We start from the raw sequence: 15,585 nt of genomic DNA, 5'->3' as shown, positions 1-15,585 counted from the left end.
GACTCTGGGCCAAGGGCTCTTGCTCAGAAGGGACAAACATAAAGGAGGCAGGATGTAGTAGAGCCTCAAAGTTCAGAAGTGAGATTTTCTGAGGTTTTTCAAGAAGGGCAGAGAAAGAACGGGAACTGCAAGGCAAGCAGCTTAAGTGAAATAATTATTATAAGCCCAGTAACACACTGGCTCGACTGTTTTCTATATTCTTGGATTTATATCTGTTCCTCAGTTTCCAAGAAAATTCCTTGGGGAAAACAATTCCAATTGGTTCTGGCCATGCTGACATGCATTGCATTTTGATTTTAATTAAGCTGGGATTTTAGAGAAGAGACAGCACTTAGGCCACAGAAATGATGGTAGGGAGGCAAGGCCTGACAGTCGCCCCTGCTGTTGGGCCCTGAGAGATTACAGCTTTGGGGCCTACACTGCCTCAAGGGGCAGGACCATGCCCAAGATGATGCCTGGCACATACAAGCAGGAGGGCACTCCCATTAGTTCCTCATGTTCTTCAGCCATCAGAATGGTTGCTGACCATATTGATCCCCTCTCAATCCATCTCAGCTGCCACTGATGTAAGAACAAAGCCCCTTCATGTGGCCTTTGATGCCCTGCAGGGCCTGCTTGTTCTAGGCTCCTGGCACCTTCCTCTAGCTGGAGTACCAAAGGCCTTTTTCAGTTCTTCACACTGGCCTTGCAGCCTCCTCCTGCAGGATTCTTGCAAATAAAAGTTCCTTGTGCCAGGAAAGCTCTTCCCACCCTATTCTACCTAGATAACTCTTCCTTATCCTTCACTTCCAAGCTCAAGCTTCCTCTGACCAGGAGGAAATCTGGCTGTCACACGCTCTCCTGATTCTCTGTGACCTTCCTTTGCAGTATTTGCACCAGCTGCAATTTTGCATTTGTAGGATTCATGCCTGACATGTACATGTTTGACTGACTACTGATTTACCAAACACCGTGCCACACATAGTAGGCACTATTTGTTTAATGAATAAATGATTCAACTACTTCATTTTTGTTTGGCCTCTGTCTACAGGTTTATTATGACTGTAATAGCTACTAAAGTTTACTTAATATTTTATCATTTACAAAACACTTTTAGCGAGGTATGGTGGCTCACAACTGCAATCCCAGCACTTTGGGAGGCCAAGGCAGGAGGACTGCTTGACCCCAGGAGTTCAAGACCAGCCTGGGCAACATGGCAAGATCTCGTCTCAATTAAATAAACAAACAAAAAAAACACAAAACACTTTCAATGACCACGCGTGGTGGCTTATACCTGTAATCCCAGCACTTGGGGAGGCTGAGATGGGCAGATCATGAGGTCAGGAGTTTGAGACCAGCCTGGCTAACAGGGTGAAACCCAGTTTCTACTAAAAATATGAAAATTACCTGGGCATGGTGGCAGGTGCATGTAATCCCAGTTACTCAGAAGGCTGAGGCAGGCAAATGGTTTGAACCCAGGAGGTGGAGGTTGCAGTGCCAAGATTGTGCCACTGCACTCCAGCCTGGGTGACAGAGCAAGACGCTGTTGGGTGGTGCGGGGGAACAAAAAAAGAAACTACTTTCAATAATATCCAATAAGTATTTGGTAACTATTTACGTGCACAGTGATGAACAACACAGCAATTGTCTGCTGCCTTCCAAAACTCACAGTGTTGTGAAGGAGATAAGGAAACAGACAACCCATCCCAAGAGATGGTGGCAAGTGCTCTCACTTACATAGTACAGGGTACTATGGGAATCCACAGGTACCGGAGTTGGAGTTGTTAAGACATTATTTTAGGCAGATAGGAAAAGGGGTCCTTGGGAAGTTTTCATTTTTTAAAGCATTTCCAGAAAAGTTTCTTGTAAAGCCCCAGTTCTTAGAGCCAGCCTGGCAACCTTTGATATGCAAATGAAGGCCATTAAAAACTGGGTCTACCCAAACATGGCAATTCTCACCCTCTTCTTCTTGCCCTTGCCCCACATGTGCATTGCAACATGGCCGCCTCTACATATTCCACGTGTGTAGAACGTCAAGGCGCCCTACATTTGCATATTAAAAGACTAGGGTGGGAGGGCCAGTGATGATCCCAAGGATGAGAAATTTTCCAGACAAGGAATCACCTGCCTCGAATACTCACAAAATCCTGGGAAGTGATCAGACAATTATCATCAAAAATATTTTACCATGGAGGCCCTGAGGAAACTGAGAGACTAGCCCAAGGCCATACAGGGCTGGGCTCCTTTTCAGTGGCATGACCCTTCCCTTCCAGGCCCCCTGTGTTAGGCCCTGGCTGCTCTCTGCTCATGGCCAACTGCCTGCTTCTGCAGAGCTTCTAGACAGTTGATCAGTTTCTCCCACAACTCACCTACCCATGAAGTTACAGAAAAGCTGCTAATCCAATCTTCCCCAATTGCCCTTCCAACATCAGAAAACAAGCAATCAGAGCCTCAGAAAGCCACATACCCCAGAAAAGAAGCCAGGCCCTGGGCCACTCTGTAGAACTGCTTGACAAGTACAAGGTCTAGCAGTTCTCGAACAAGCCTAGGGTTTCAGTGTGTGATCTAGACCCTTCCCGAAGGATTCAGATTTCTCTGAAGACTGGGGAACTATATTTAAAAGTTCTCAGTGGGAACCCCATGAACAAGATTTGGAAGCTAAGACTTAGAGGGGTTCAGTGACTTATTAATGGTCACATAGTTTGTTAGTAACTATGTCAAAAGTAGAAACCAGGTCTTTTAATTCTAAAATTCTTGTATATTTTTCTGTAACATTATGCTGCCTTTCCAACATCCTGGAAAGGCATTCAAAAAACCTGTGTGGGTTATACCCCAGCATTAAAAAAACTGTGAGGATCTTTAGATGCTCTCACTATAAGCATCAAATGACAGGAGTGATGCCCTTGAGGCCCTGACCTTTGGTCTAGGAAAAAGCTTTTGTTTCAATCCACTGCAAGCCGCAAGGATATTTACATACTTCCTGATTAAGAGAGCTGGATGTTTTGTTTGCTGTGATGCCATCATTAATATCTTCCCATCCAGCCAAAATGATACAACAATCAATAAACAGACAGCCTCTCTGAGGCCCCGAGACAGCCAAATGTATTTACCCAGTCAGGGTTTTGTTAATTAGATAAAATCCCTGGATCAATGTGCAGGACATTTACCTATGCTGTAGCTAAGCACATTCTGGACACCTCAATCCTGGCGCATGGACAGCAAATGCCTCAAGCCCCAAGCTGGGGCATCCAGGGATAAGAACCAATCCAAGCCATCAATGCAAAGCTAGAATAAATATGTCTATCTCTCAACAATGCCCAACCCTTTCTTTTTTCCTGAACTGTATACCAAATCAGATTTTTTTCCCCAAAGCCATCTAGTAAACCACTTTGGGCTGGTATGAAGTTCTTTATTGTCTAAAACCATAAAACCAGAACTCAAAACAGGACACCAAAAGAATCTCCTAAATGATAATTTAAGAGGCAGCATGGTATGTATAGTGGCAAGAGTCAGAAAGATCCATACATTCTACTGCCTAATTGACGTTTCCACGTGTGTATCTCACTGGCATGTTAAATTCAGCATGTTTAAAACTGAACTCATAATCCTTCCCCCCAAACCCAGTGTTCCTCAGGGATCCTCATCTCAGTGAATGGCAAAAGCATCTACACAGATGATCGAGCCAGAAAAGTGAAATTCATTAAGACCTTCTTCTCCCTAATCAACCACATCCAATTCTAGTCATTCATTTATTGAACACTTATTGTGGCAGGCACCATACCAGGCAGTGTCCTAACCATCACCAAGTGCTATCTAGCTGACTTCCTCCATTTCTGCTGCTGATGTCTTAGTCCACATCACATCTTCTCTCATCTGGACTACTCCAATCGCTTTTCACCCAGTCTTCTGGCGTCTACGACAGATCTCACACCAATCTGTTCTCTACCAAACAACCAGAATGATCTTTTAAAATTGCAGATCTATCAGAGAATAAATGCATGGGAAAGAATTTTAAAAAGAAAAAATAGAAAAAAAAATAAAATTGCAGATCTATATCATGTCACAACATACACCTGTTTGTTAGTCCCTCTTTCTCACACATACATATAATGGCTAAAAATTCCTCAGTGGTTGCCCATGCTCTTAGGAAAAAAAAAAAAACTGGTAATATGACCTACAGACCTAATGTGGGATGGTCCCTGCCTAACTCTCCAACTTCATTTGACACCACCCTCCCGCTTGCTCTCAAGGGTCCAGCCTTATTGGCCTTCTCTCAATTCCTCCACATCTTTGACTCAGGCCCTTCCATCTGCTATTCCCTCTAAGCTGTCTTCCACCTTTCTCTTCATCCTCAAGAGTTCACTTCAATCTCATCTACACAGAGGCTTTGATCTAGGACTTTGATCTCTACAACTGACAGCAATACATTCTGCTGTTGATAAACCACCCACTCTGTTGTATTGTTACAGTAGCCCAAACAAACAAAGACAGTGGCCTTTAGTGACTAGCTTCTTTCACTTAGCATATTTTCATCCATGTTGTAGCATCTATCAGTATTTCCTTTGAATTGATAAGCAATATTCTGATGTATTGTTATATATTTTTATGCAAAATGTAACAGACCCAGAGAGACCTGAGTATAGGATTTAGGCATGACCCCACACCCCTGCCCCATGCCTGGGGGCCATTGTTTAAAGCCTTTTTCTTCTTTCTTTTCTCCCTGTAGTTTCCTAACTAGGTGCCCCACCCATTATTTTCCTGTTGTTCCTAGAATATGTGATATAAAGAATAACGTACAGCCAATCAATAGCTTATGTGATTCTAATGTAAATTCTTGGGAAACAACTTAGCAAGTGCCTCTTCTGTGTAGTGGCTCAGGTCTGTAATATCAACACTTTGGGAGGCCAAGGTGGGCAGATTACTTGAGGTCAGGAGTTTGAGATCGGTTTGGCCAACATGGTGAAACCCCATCTCTACTTAAAATTAAAAAAAAAAAAACAAAACTTAGCTGGGTGTAGAGGCGTGCACCTGTAATTCCAGCTACTTGGGAGGCTTAAGTCCAAGAATCACTTGAACTCAGGAGGTGGAGGTTGCAGTGAGCCAAGATCATGCCACTGCACTCCAGCCTGGGTGACATACTGAGATTCTGTCTCATAAACAAAAAAATAGTGCCTCTTGTTTTTCCCTTCAAAAACCCACTTTCTATTTTCTCAAAACACAAAAAGAAGAAAAACAAAAGCAAAAGAAAAAAATTTTTTAAAGAGAGAGTCTCACTCTGTTGCACAGGCTGGAGGGCAGTGGTGCAATTACACTTCACTATAACCTCCAACTCCCAGGCTCAAATGATGCTCCCACCTCAGCCTCCCAAGTAGCTAGGACTACAAGCACATGCCACCACACCTGGCTAATTTTTTTTCTTTACTTGAGGCAATGTCTTGCTATGTTGTCCAGGCTGGTCTCAAACTCCTGGCCTCAAGTGATCCTCCCGCCTTTCAGGCTCCCGACTATGGCCAGCCCATTTTTAAATTATCATTTTATTGTTGAATTGTAAGAGGTCTTTATGTATTCTGATTTAAGTCCCTTATCAGATATATGATTTGCAAAATAGTCTCTCATTCTGTGAGAGTCTTCACTTTCTTGATGGTAACCTTCAAAGCATAAAAGTTTTTAAATTTAATGAAGTCCAATTTTTTTTTCATTCATTGCTTGTGTTTTGGTGCCGTATCTAAGAAAGCTTTGCCTAACCCAAGGTACAAAGATTTACTTCTATGTCTTCTTCTAAGAGTTTTCTAGTTTTACATTTAAGCTCATGAACCACTTTGAGCTTATTTTCATATGTGGCGTTAGGTGAGGGTCCAACTGTGTTCTTTTGCATGGTGATATGCAGTCGTTGAAAAGACACCATTTGTTGAAAAGACAAATTGTACTTACTTTTGAAGTACATAATTATAATTGCATAATTAGTCATCTGACTTTAGTTAGACTGTGCCAGTCTTGTTCATCACTGTTATCTCCCACATTCAGCCCAATGCCTAGCTCCGAAGATGCACCGTAAGTACTGGTCGAATGAATTAATCATTGTGTTATTAGTAATAATAAGTCTGCCACTCTTTGGGCTTAGGTGTTATCATCTTCACATTACTTGGAAGGTAGGTAATTTGTCCCTTGTTTTGCTGGCTCTCAAGATTTTGTCTCATGTCCTTCTTCCTCACCAGAGGGCACACAGGCTCCTCCAGGGCAGGGACTGTTTCTCCTTCCTCATTTTGTTGCCACCCTCCCTCCTCCAAATTCAGCTCAGGGCTAGGCTGAATAGGCACAGGCTGGATAGGCGACTGAGGGATAAACAGAGAGTCAGTCAGTCTTCTTCACGACCAGGTCCCTACCAATCTCCAGTCTCTCCTGGCCTCAGACTGATCCAGCAACACTGAACAGCAGGTGACTTCCCCTCCCAAATACCCTGCAGGCTGCTCTTTGCCTTGTGCTACCACATCAGTCCCCCTTTTTGCCTGGAATGCCTTCCCTTTCTATTTACGAAGCCCAGCTGATATTTTAAGTCTATGACCAGGTGCCATTTCCTCTAGAAGCTTTCCCAGATTCCCCCAGGCTGTTTGTCCTCTGAGGTCCTGCAGCCCCTGTAGTTTCCTGTCTCACAGCACTGACCACCTGTTGCCACAGTTTACTCCCAACTCTGTTATCACGGGCAGGAATCATGCCTGCTAGTGTTCCCTGTGCCAAGCAGAGGAATCAGGATACGGTAGGTGCTCTTTGTCAAATGAACAAATAAATCCCGGAGAAAAAGGGCAGGTAGAATGAGGCCCAAGATGGATCTCACCAGGCTTCCTTTATTAGAGAGGGCTTGAGCTGATGAACAACTGAGGTAAGCACTCAGCAGAGCCTACCCCCTGTTGAGAGAAAGGAGCCAGGTAGGGGTGCTGTCTTTCACCCAGTTTGTCCTGAAGGAAATGTGATCTCTGCTGAGAGAACAAGAGGCCTCTTTTCCCAGTCCTGACAGCTCCTCACAAGTCTCAGTCTGAGCCTGGACAGATGTGCCTCCAGTCTGTCTTGTGCCCTAGGTTTCGGGTGAGCAGTTCCTGAGTCCAGAAGCCAGGCTCAGTTCTGAGCTAAGCCCAGGAACAGGGCCACCTGCTCACACTGCTGACAGGTAAGAGAGAGGCCAGGCTTCCACTTCCCAGGAGCCAGAGATGAATGAACTTAAGTGCCTCAGGGGAGAAGGGAGGAAATGGATTCCACATGGGAGGGAGGGAGGGAGAGAGGAAAGAGGAGTCCCGGCCTCCCTCTGATATAGCCAAGAGGGGGTGTGAAAGTGGACTCTGGACCGCTTACTTCAGGTACGCACAGGCTAGATGAAATCTAGTCCACAAACTTCTTAATATAAAGAACAAAGTGTGGCAAGTGGCATTCAGGCCTACTTTTCCAACCTGACCTCCAACTTCTCTTCCAAAAAAGAAGTCCCCTCCTGTGACAAGCTGGCATTGGCCCTTCCTAGATGACCCTTGTACCCTCCCAGACCAGAAGGAAGGTGTAGGATGAAAGTGGGGGGAGGGGCAAAGAAGACAAGATCACATCCAGCTGGGAGGAATCCAGGAAGGCTCTGTAAGGGAAGCAGTACTTGAGCTTTGAAAGGTATAAGTGGAGGATAATGAATACAGAGGGCAGAGGGCTGCTGGTGTGGAGGACTCGCATCCAGGGCCCATGGACTGAAGATTCCAGGGTGTGAAAAAGGAGGATCACGGCTGGGCATGGTGGCTCAGGCCTGTAATCCCAGCACTTTGGGAGGCAGATCAAGAGATCAGGAAATTGAAACCTGTCTGGCCAACATGGTGAAACCCCGTCTCTTAAAAAAAAAAAAAAAAAAAGGGAGGATCAAGCACTGCCCCCTCAAGCAGAAGAGCCTCAGGCTGCTTGCCTTTCACTATCGGGAACTTTCCCAAGGCTCTGGGGCTAAGGACAAGAGCTGGGGGAGGGCAAGTAGAGACAGGCATAGTACAGAGCCCCAGAGAGGTCAAGGGGAGAAGGGTAAAAGACAATATTATTATTATTATTATTTTTGTTTGTTTGGCCGGTTTTGTGGCTTTGTTGTAGGAAGGGCAATATTATTTATGAGGTCTGAGTTTTGTTCTAAATACTGATATCTTTGACTGTACCAATCATAAGGTATAGTCACGTGCTACGCAATGACATGTTGGCTAACAACAGACTGCATGTATGAGGTTATCCTGTAAGACTAGAATGAAGCTGAAAAGTTCCTATCCCCTTGTGATGTTGTAGCCGTCTCAATATCACAAATTACCTTTTCTGTATTTAGATATGTCTAGATACACAAATACTTACCATTGTGTTACAACTGCCTATAGTGTTCAGGACAACACTGTGCTATACAGATTCCTAGCCTAGGAGCAACAGGCCATACGGTACAGATTAGGTGTGTGGTAGGCTATTACCATTTAGGTTTGGGTAAGTATACTCTATGATCTTCACACAGTCATGACATTGCACTTCTCAGAATGTGTCCCTATTGTTAAGCAATGCATGACTGTATGTGTAAATTAAAAATATATACATATTGAGTGTGGGATTCTATCCTATTATAGACAGGTCTGTTGGGCAGAGCTAAGAGCCAGGATACAGAGGAAGAAACAAAGAGCAGCATGAACCACCTGTGCAGAGTCTAGGGTACAGAAAGGCTGAATTAGGATCTGCTGTAGGAATTCCAGAGTTTCCTTCTAGCAAGGATGGTCAGGCTCCCTTTGTCCCCACTGCCCCAAGGCCTGGCTCATTTGCAGGAAGAACTACAACTGGTGGGCTACACGTCTGTTTCCTTGAGACCAGGGCCTGCATCACCATCCCCATCCCCCATCTGCAGTGCCCAGCAGAGGCCCAGTCATTCTTTCATAATCAAGAATGGCTTTGGGTGAGGGGGAGGGAAGGATATGCTCATTCAGGCCTTCATCATCTTGAATCTGTCTTACTGAAACTGAAACAGGTTCTTAATAGATCGGCCCTCAGTCTTTTCCCAATGCAGTCCATCCTTCACTCATCTGCAAGTCAGCCTTACCTGGGTCATGCCCTTGCTCAAAAACTTCCCACATCTCCCCACTGTGTATGGAATAAGAGTTCAAAACTCCTCACCCTGGGCATGGCAGGCCTTGCACATTCCAGCACTTCTCAGACCACCTTCCCTCTTTCCTGACACCCTGTACAAGTCCCACCTTGGGAGCAACAACATGTTCCCCACACTGAGCAGCCAACCAGCATCTGCTTCCCACCTTTGCTCAGCTTGCTCCCGGCTCTATGTCCTGTATGAGATGGGGCTAAAGGCAGGTCTGTGCCTTGCTCATCTCTGACTTCCTCACATGGAGTGAAGGGAGATTCTGAGGAGGTCAACCTGACCAAGTGAGTGGGACAAGAGAAGGCAGGAGAAAAGCAGGCTAGAGCCTGGGAACACACATGAAAGGCCCCATACAAGAACGAATGTTCAGAAAAATTGTCTGAATCACACACACGCACCATAAGTTCAACTACTTTCTGTATTTTGGGGGTGGGTGTTTAATTGCTATTAGAAAAACATGTATTTGAAAGAACTAAATAATCAATGCTTGGCAGCTCAATGGAATAGGGCAGTGGCATCCCTGGGGGATGGAAGAGTAGATTCCCAACATTGCTGCTCTGCAAATGCACTGGCAAAAGGGGAAGGCCGCAGCCTGGCAGCTGTTGGCAGTAGCCACCAGGTGATTCCAGGGTCAGCAAGGGTCAGCTTCCATCCCCTTACTGCCTTGTACTGCAGCAGAATGGAGCAAGGCACATCTGCTTCTGGAGGAATGAAGATGCCACACACAGCCTGCGGTTATGAATGGCTCTTATAATAAGATGACATTTGTGCTTGGTTTTTAAGATGCATCACTGCATGTTTATTAAACTATTACTCCATCATATTTATTTGGCTACAAAACAACTCCCAGACCATACTTCTAAAAGTGGTTTATTAAAAACTAAAGCTTGAACATTAATACTCAAAAGCACCCTTGAGAATCAATAATAATGCTGCAGATAAAATGAAAGGGAATCAAAGTAGTAAGTCTTGGTGGGGCTGTGGCTGCTTTTCAACACTTTCTTGTATGTTCGGAAAGCTAGAGTGGGGAAGAGCACCAAGGGCCTGTAGCACTGGGTGCAGAAATAGCCACCCCCACACCTGACTTCCTGTCTAACATGCAGACATGATGGCGATGAAGAGTGGTGTCCTATGGTCACCTAGCTCTATGTAAAGGGCCAAGAGAGGCCAAGGTTAGGCCCAGTGGAGGCCAGTAATTTCACCAAGAATAAGACCTATGTCCTTAAACAACAGCCCTGTAACTGATGCCCCATGCTAGCCCCAGTCTGAGCATCCATCCTGAACACAGACTCTGCCCTATACCTGGCACTAGACTGAGCTCAGCTGAATCTTGCCCTTGCTGAAAAATAAGCCTCAAATTCAACCTGCCAGTAGTCACTGGGACTAGCCAAGCCAGTGAGGCTACAGAAATGCAGTCTGCCCCTGGGCTGGGCCCAGCATGGGCACCTAGCCCTGCAGGCAGGCATTTCTAGCCCCAGGCCTCCTGGCAGATGGGCTCTTCCAGCTCTGTCCCAAATCCCCAAGCTTTTCCATGGATGCCCACCTGCAACCTGTCCAGGCAGCAAGCAATAACGAACACATGGCCATTCCCAAAGAAATGAGAACAAATCACAAGATTCAGAGAAGAACCCACAAGATATGGGGGTCGGGGAGAGTCCAAACCAATCCAGTGAAGAACAAAATAGCTGAAAGATCCAGGGATGTTTGGGAGCTGACTCCCTACCTAAAGTACCTAAGGGTTGATCCGGGTCAGAGGAGCCCAGGTGACTCTGTGACTAACAGGGAAGTCACAGGGGACAGTTCCCAACTTAGGGTGAGGATTTCCTCCAAAGCAGTCATCAAATGAGAAGAGGCTCGCCCTGCTCAGTCCCTCCTGTGGGGAGAGCAAGGCCTGGGGTTCAACTCACCTGCTGACTTCTTGTGGATTGTTGGCACGGGCAGCTTCCATCAGGGCTGCATCTGAAGAGAAAGGGGGCACTGGTCAGATCCCTGGCCAGGACATACCCGCGTCAGGACTGCGTGGAGGGCCCACTAAGACAGTGGCAGTGCTTTAGAAACATGGACTTTAACAAGCAAACTGATGCCACAATACATAACAAGAAAGCTAATCATTCCCACCCCACGTGGTGTCCACTGTTAACCACCTGACTTCCACACCTTGCTACTACAAACTCGTAACTCTCTAATCATACAAGGAGTGCAGCACAGCTGCTGGCACTGTGTCTTGCTTGTGATAACCGATGTGCTCTTCATAATCTATGAAGCTCTGCATAATATGCTTTATGTTCCTGTAAAAGTTATTGTTAGCCATTCCCTGACCTTGTCCACTTTCTCCCTCAACTCTAGTTCTTCAAACCACTTCTGAATGTTGATGTGAAAGGTCATAAACCCAAAGGGAAAGGTAGAATGAGGGAGGCAAGCAGGGTGCAGGGCTGTCTGGGGATGGAGAGGGCCTCAACTAGGAGTCTTTGAGATCTGGCTCCATTCCATGCTCACTACCCACCATGTGACCACGGCAGCTCCTCTCCCTCTCACCCACAGCTTCCCTGACTGTAAAACAGAGACCCTTGCCCTGCCAGCCTCTCAAGGATGTCAAAGAGATGAAATGACAGTTGAGACGTCTGCAAACCCCGCAGTGCTAAGCCCAGGGAAGGGAGACCCAAGCAGAGGGTCTGGTTAGGAAACAGCAAGCCTAGGAGGAAAGCAATGAGAGCTCCATCAGCCTGGCCTGGTCTGGGCAGCCTGTTGCCACCACCTTGCGGCCATAAAGAAAATTGGACTGACTCAGAAAAACCTCAAAGTCAAGAAGGCTTTTCAAATAGCTCAAAACCAAGTACATGGAGCCCTCTGTGCCCAGCCCGGTTGTGAGCTGCACTGCTGGGCACTGGATGGACTCATAGTCATTCCTGACTCAGGGAACTCTCACTTGAGCCAACAGACTTACCCGTGAGCAAATGTACTGGAGTAGGGTGAAAGAGCAGGATCTGGAGACGGTGAGACCTGGGCTCCAGCCCAGCTCTGTTGCTTATTTGCTGTATGACCTAGCCCACTCATCTAACCTCCTGAGCCTTAGTTTCCTTATCTGTACAACAGAGATGAAACCCACCTTATCATGCATATGAAAGGCAGTCCTGTGGTTCAGGCATCCTCCTGGCCTAGATTCCAGTAACAGGCCCTTTCTAATTACTTTACCAGATTGTACCCAAAGCACATACCCAAGCATGGCTCAGACAGCCACCAGCTGGGAGGGGAATCAAGCCTTCCTTAGAGATGGCTGTGTCCACTCTTCCCTCACTCCGCAAGAAAAAATGTGGCTTCTGCAAGGTTACAGAGTAGGAAGGAGCTAAGAACCAGGCAGGGCCTCCTGGCTTCTGAAAGGGTTCAGTTTCTACCACACTGCACTGAGGGCCTCAGGTCAAAACTCTAAATCAGGGGTCAGGGTAATTGGCAAGTCAATTCCAGCAAGAACTGGTCACGGTTTTGACCATTACCTATTTTGGTAAATAGACCCTGGTATTCTTGCCGGAGTTCAGGCTACAAAGTCCAATTTGGAACCCCCAGGAACTTCTTAGGCAAGACCTCACCAAATACACTGGACTCAACATTCCCTACTCATGAACCTTCCATTTCTCTCCACTGCCTACAGAAGAAATTCCAACACCTTCATCCACTCCACCCCTGACTGGCATCCAGGCCCCACTCCATCTGTTCTCATCTAATTCCAAAGACCTTATCCTCCAACCAAGCTGGCCACTCTGCTAGCCCCTGCACACACCATGGTGCCCTGAAACTGTTATTCCCATCCCTGAAGCCTTTGCATAGAATATAATCCAACTCTCACACATTTACTAGGCATCTACTAAGTTCCAGACACTGTGGTGGGCAAATGATGTCTAGGTATAAGGGAAGTTGCTAGTATAACCTGGGGCGGGGTGGGGGGGAAGAGAGAGAGAGAACATCTATTTCCTGTTCTCTTGGGGCTCACAAGGTCACTCTCCTTTTCATCCTTCAGAACTTAAGTTCGAATATCCCATCCTCTGTGGGCCCCCAACACTACTGGAAGGCTTTCCTCACCCCACTGGCCCTCTGATCCCCCAAAAACACATAGCACCACTCACCAGCCCTGCATTCCAACTGCCTGCACTGTCCCCTTGACTGATTTTGTGTTGTTAGGACTTCCCGCACACCTAGCCTAAAACCAAACAAACAGAGGGTACCCCACAGAAACACTGAAGGTGAGAGGATTACGGCATGCCTAAACCAGATGCCCTTAGTGTCATCCTCAACACCCTCATTTTGTAGATGAGGACCAGTGAGGAAAAGCAAAAGTCCAAATTCACAGTGGGAGTTAGACACAGAACCAAAACAAGATCCCCAGTGTTGTCTCTCCCAGACCAAAGTCCTTCCTTTACACCTGGCCACATCAAATGAATGAAAGTTAAGGCACTCCCCACTCCCCCAACTCTTGCTCCAAATACTCAGAGCTTCAGATGCATGGAATCCATGGACACCAGGCCTCAGTCTTTCCTCTTGAGAAACGACTAAGAACCTGAATGGCTGGACTCATACAGGTCCTAAGTCCCCTCTGTCCCCTCTCTCAGTGGCTGCTCAGCTCCATGCATCCAGATGAGATGCTAATCGGGATCAGCCATCCCCCCGACAGTTGGCCTTGGGCCTCCAGGAATCCAACCTCCCCCTCCTGCCAACTATCCCACATGGCAAGACTACCTCACAGCATGTGAGATGAGACACAGCAAAATCCTGAGACTGACAGACTCAGGCAGCTGAACCCAAAAGGGGTCAAAATAGCAGTATTGTAAAAATGTTGAGAAATTATCCTTCACTATATAAAGAAACTGAGGTCAAGCTGGCATTAGATCCAAGTCAGGTTCTTCCTGACTCTAGCACCTCTGGTGGGCGGGGGTGGGAGGTGGCAACTTCTCTAAACCATCTAGCGGTTGCCCTTAAAACACCCCACAGTTTCTGCTTCCTGGAGATCTCAGGAAAGAGGAATTGGACCAAGCAGAATATCAGAAACATAAGGGGACCATGCTATAATAGATGTTTAGTCCAGTATCCCATTGAACAGATGGATAACATGATGCCCAGAGAGGGGAGGCGGACCTATGATAGGAGATTATACAACTCCGAGATGATGAGCTCTCCAGGGCAACACCCTGCCCCTGTAACCAGATGATGTCTGAGTCCCTCCAAGACTTGGGCTCTACAGATCTAAATCTGTAAGTACCTCCCACCCTCCTAAGATAAGAAGTTAGGACAATCTTCCCGCCTCTCCCTTTCTCAAACCCAGATCTCATAATCACCCTTGTTGGACGGACTCTTGCTGTAGCAATGAACCACCAGCGCTGTGGCCAGGACCCACATGCCCAGTCCGGCCCTGTTGGGGACCTCGGTCCAGCTGTCCTGTCCTGGGAGTGTTTCTTCGGGGCCAGGAAGGCGTCCCCAGATGGCAGCCGCGAGGCATTTGGTATCGAAGCGTCCTCCATGGCGCCCCCCAGTGGCTGCCCCGCGTCCGGAGAACAAGGCCGGCGATGTTCCAGGGCGCCCCCCGGCGGCTGCCCTCAGCCACTGAGGCTCCCCGAGACCCCCAGTGGTCACATTCCCACCGAAAACACCTCCATGGCCCCGGAGCACTGGGGACCTGAGTAGCCGGAGGAGTAGCCGTGGCGCCGGTGGTTTTCTCCTCAACACCAGGGACCCCAGCATCGTGACAGCTGCTTCGATAACCCCGTGGTGCCGGCCCCTGTGCTGGCCACGTCCAACATGGCTGCCGCGGCGCGTTCGAAGACGCCGCTAACGGGGTGGAGTTACGTACTACCTCACGGGAGGGGTAGTCTACAGCCCTAAGTCTTTCCCCAGCTGGAGAACAAATAAACTACCCTTCCCAGAAGGCCGTGAGATTGCGTCATAATGACTACCAATTTATAGGAGCCTGGGGGCATGTTGGGAAAGAGAGTTCGGGTGAAGGGGCGTGGTGATTGGAGTTAAAGATTCGAATCCCAGGACTTCTTTCCTAGTTTAGTTGAAGTACAGGACACAGTTTTTTTTTTGTTGTTGTTGTTGTTGTTGTCTGTTTTTGAGACGGAGTCTCGCTCTGTCGCTCAGGCTGGAGTGCAGTGGCGCGATATCGGCTCACTGAGTCTTCCTGTCCTGAGTTCAAGCAATTCCCCTACCTCAGCCTCTGAGTAGCTGGGATTAAGGCGCCCGCCAGCATGTCCAGCTAATTTTCGCATTTTTAGTAGGGACGGGGTTTCATCTCGTTGGCAGGTTGGTCTCAAACTCCTGACCTCCAGCGATCCTCCCGCCTCGGCCTCCCAAAGTGCTGGGATTACAGGCGTGAGCCACAGTGCCCGGCCCACAATTTCTGACTGGTGTAAATTACACAAGAATCTTTAGCTGGGGGGGGGGGGGGGGGGGGGGGGAAGAATCTTTAGCTGAGGTGTATTATGAAACTT

At 47.3% G+C, this 15,585-nt stretch overlaps 1 protein-coding gene across 2 annotated transcripts in view; it reads right to left on the bottom strand.

Annotated features, from left to right (window-relative positions):
* Positions 1–14,919, bottom strand: part of CLPB (ClpB family mitochondrial disaggregase) — a 151,893-nt gene extending 136,974 nt beyond the window's left edge. For both annotated transcript variants that reach the window (XM_002754832.6, XM_009007492.5), the window contains exons 1-2: positions 14,434–14,919; positions 11,017–11,068 (exon numbers count right to left, since the gene is read on the bottom strand). In XM_002754832.6, the coding sequence (XP_002754878.1) occupies positions 11,017–11,068; positions 14,434–14,836 (455 nt within the window). In that variant the 5' untranslated portion in view covers positions 14,837–14,919. The remainder of the gene's footprint in view (positions 1–11,016; positions 11,069–14,433) is intronic.
* Between the last annotated feature and the right edge of the window lie 666 nt (positions 14,920–15,585).

The sequence above is a fragment of the Callithrix jacchus genome, chromosome 10 (genome assembly GCF_049354715.1).
Source record: "Callithrix jacchus isolate 240 chromosome 10, calJac240_pri, whole genome shotgun sequence".
Classification (NCBI taxonomy): Eukaryota; Metazoa; Chordata; class Mammalia; order Primates; family Cebidae; genus Callithrix; species Callithrix jacchus.
Note: the sequence above shows the minus strand (reverse complement) of the source record. Positions and strands in the feature narration are given on the sequence as shown.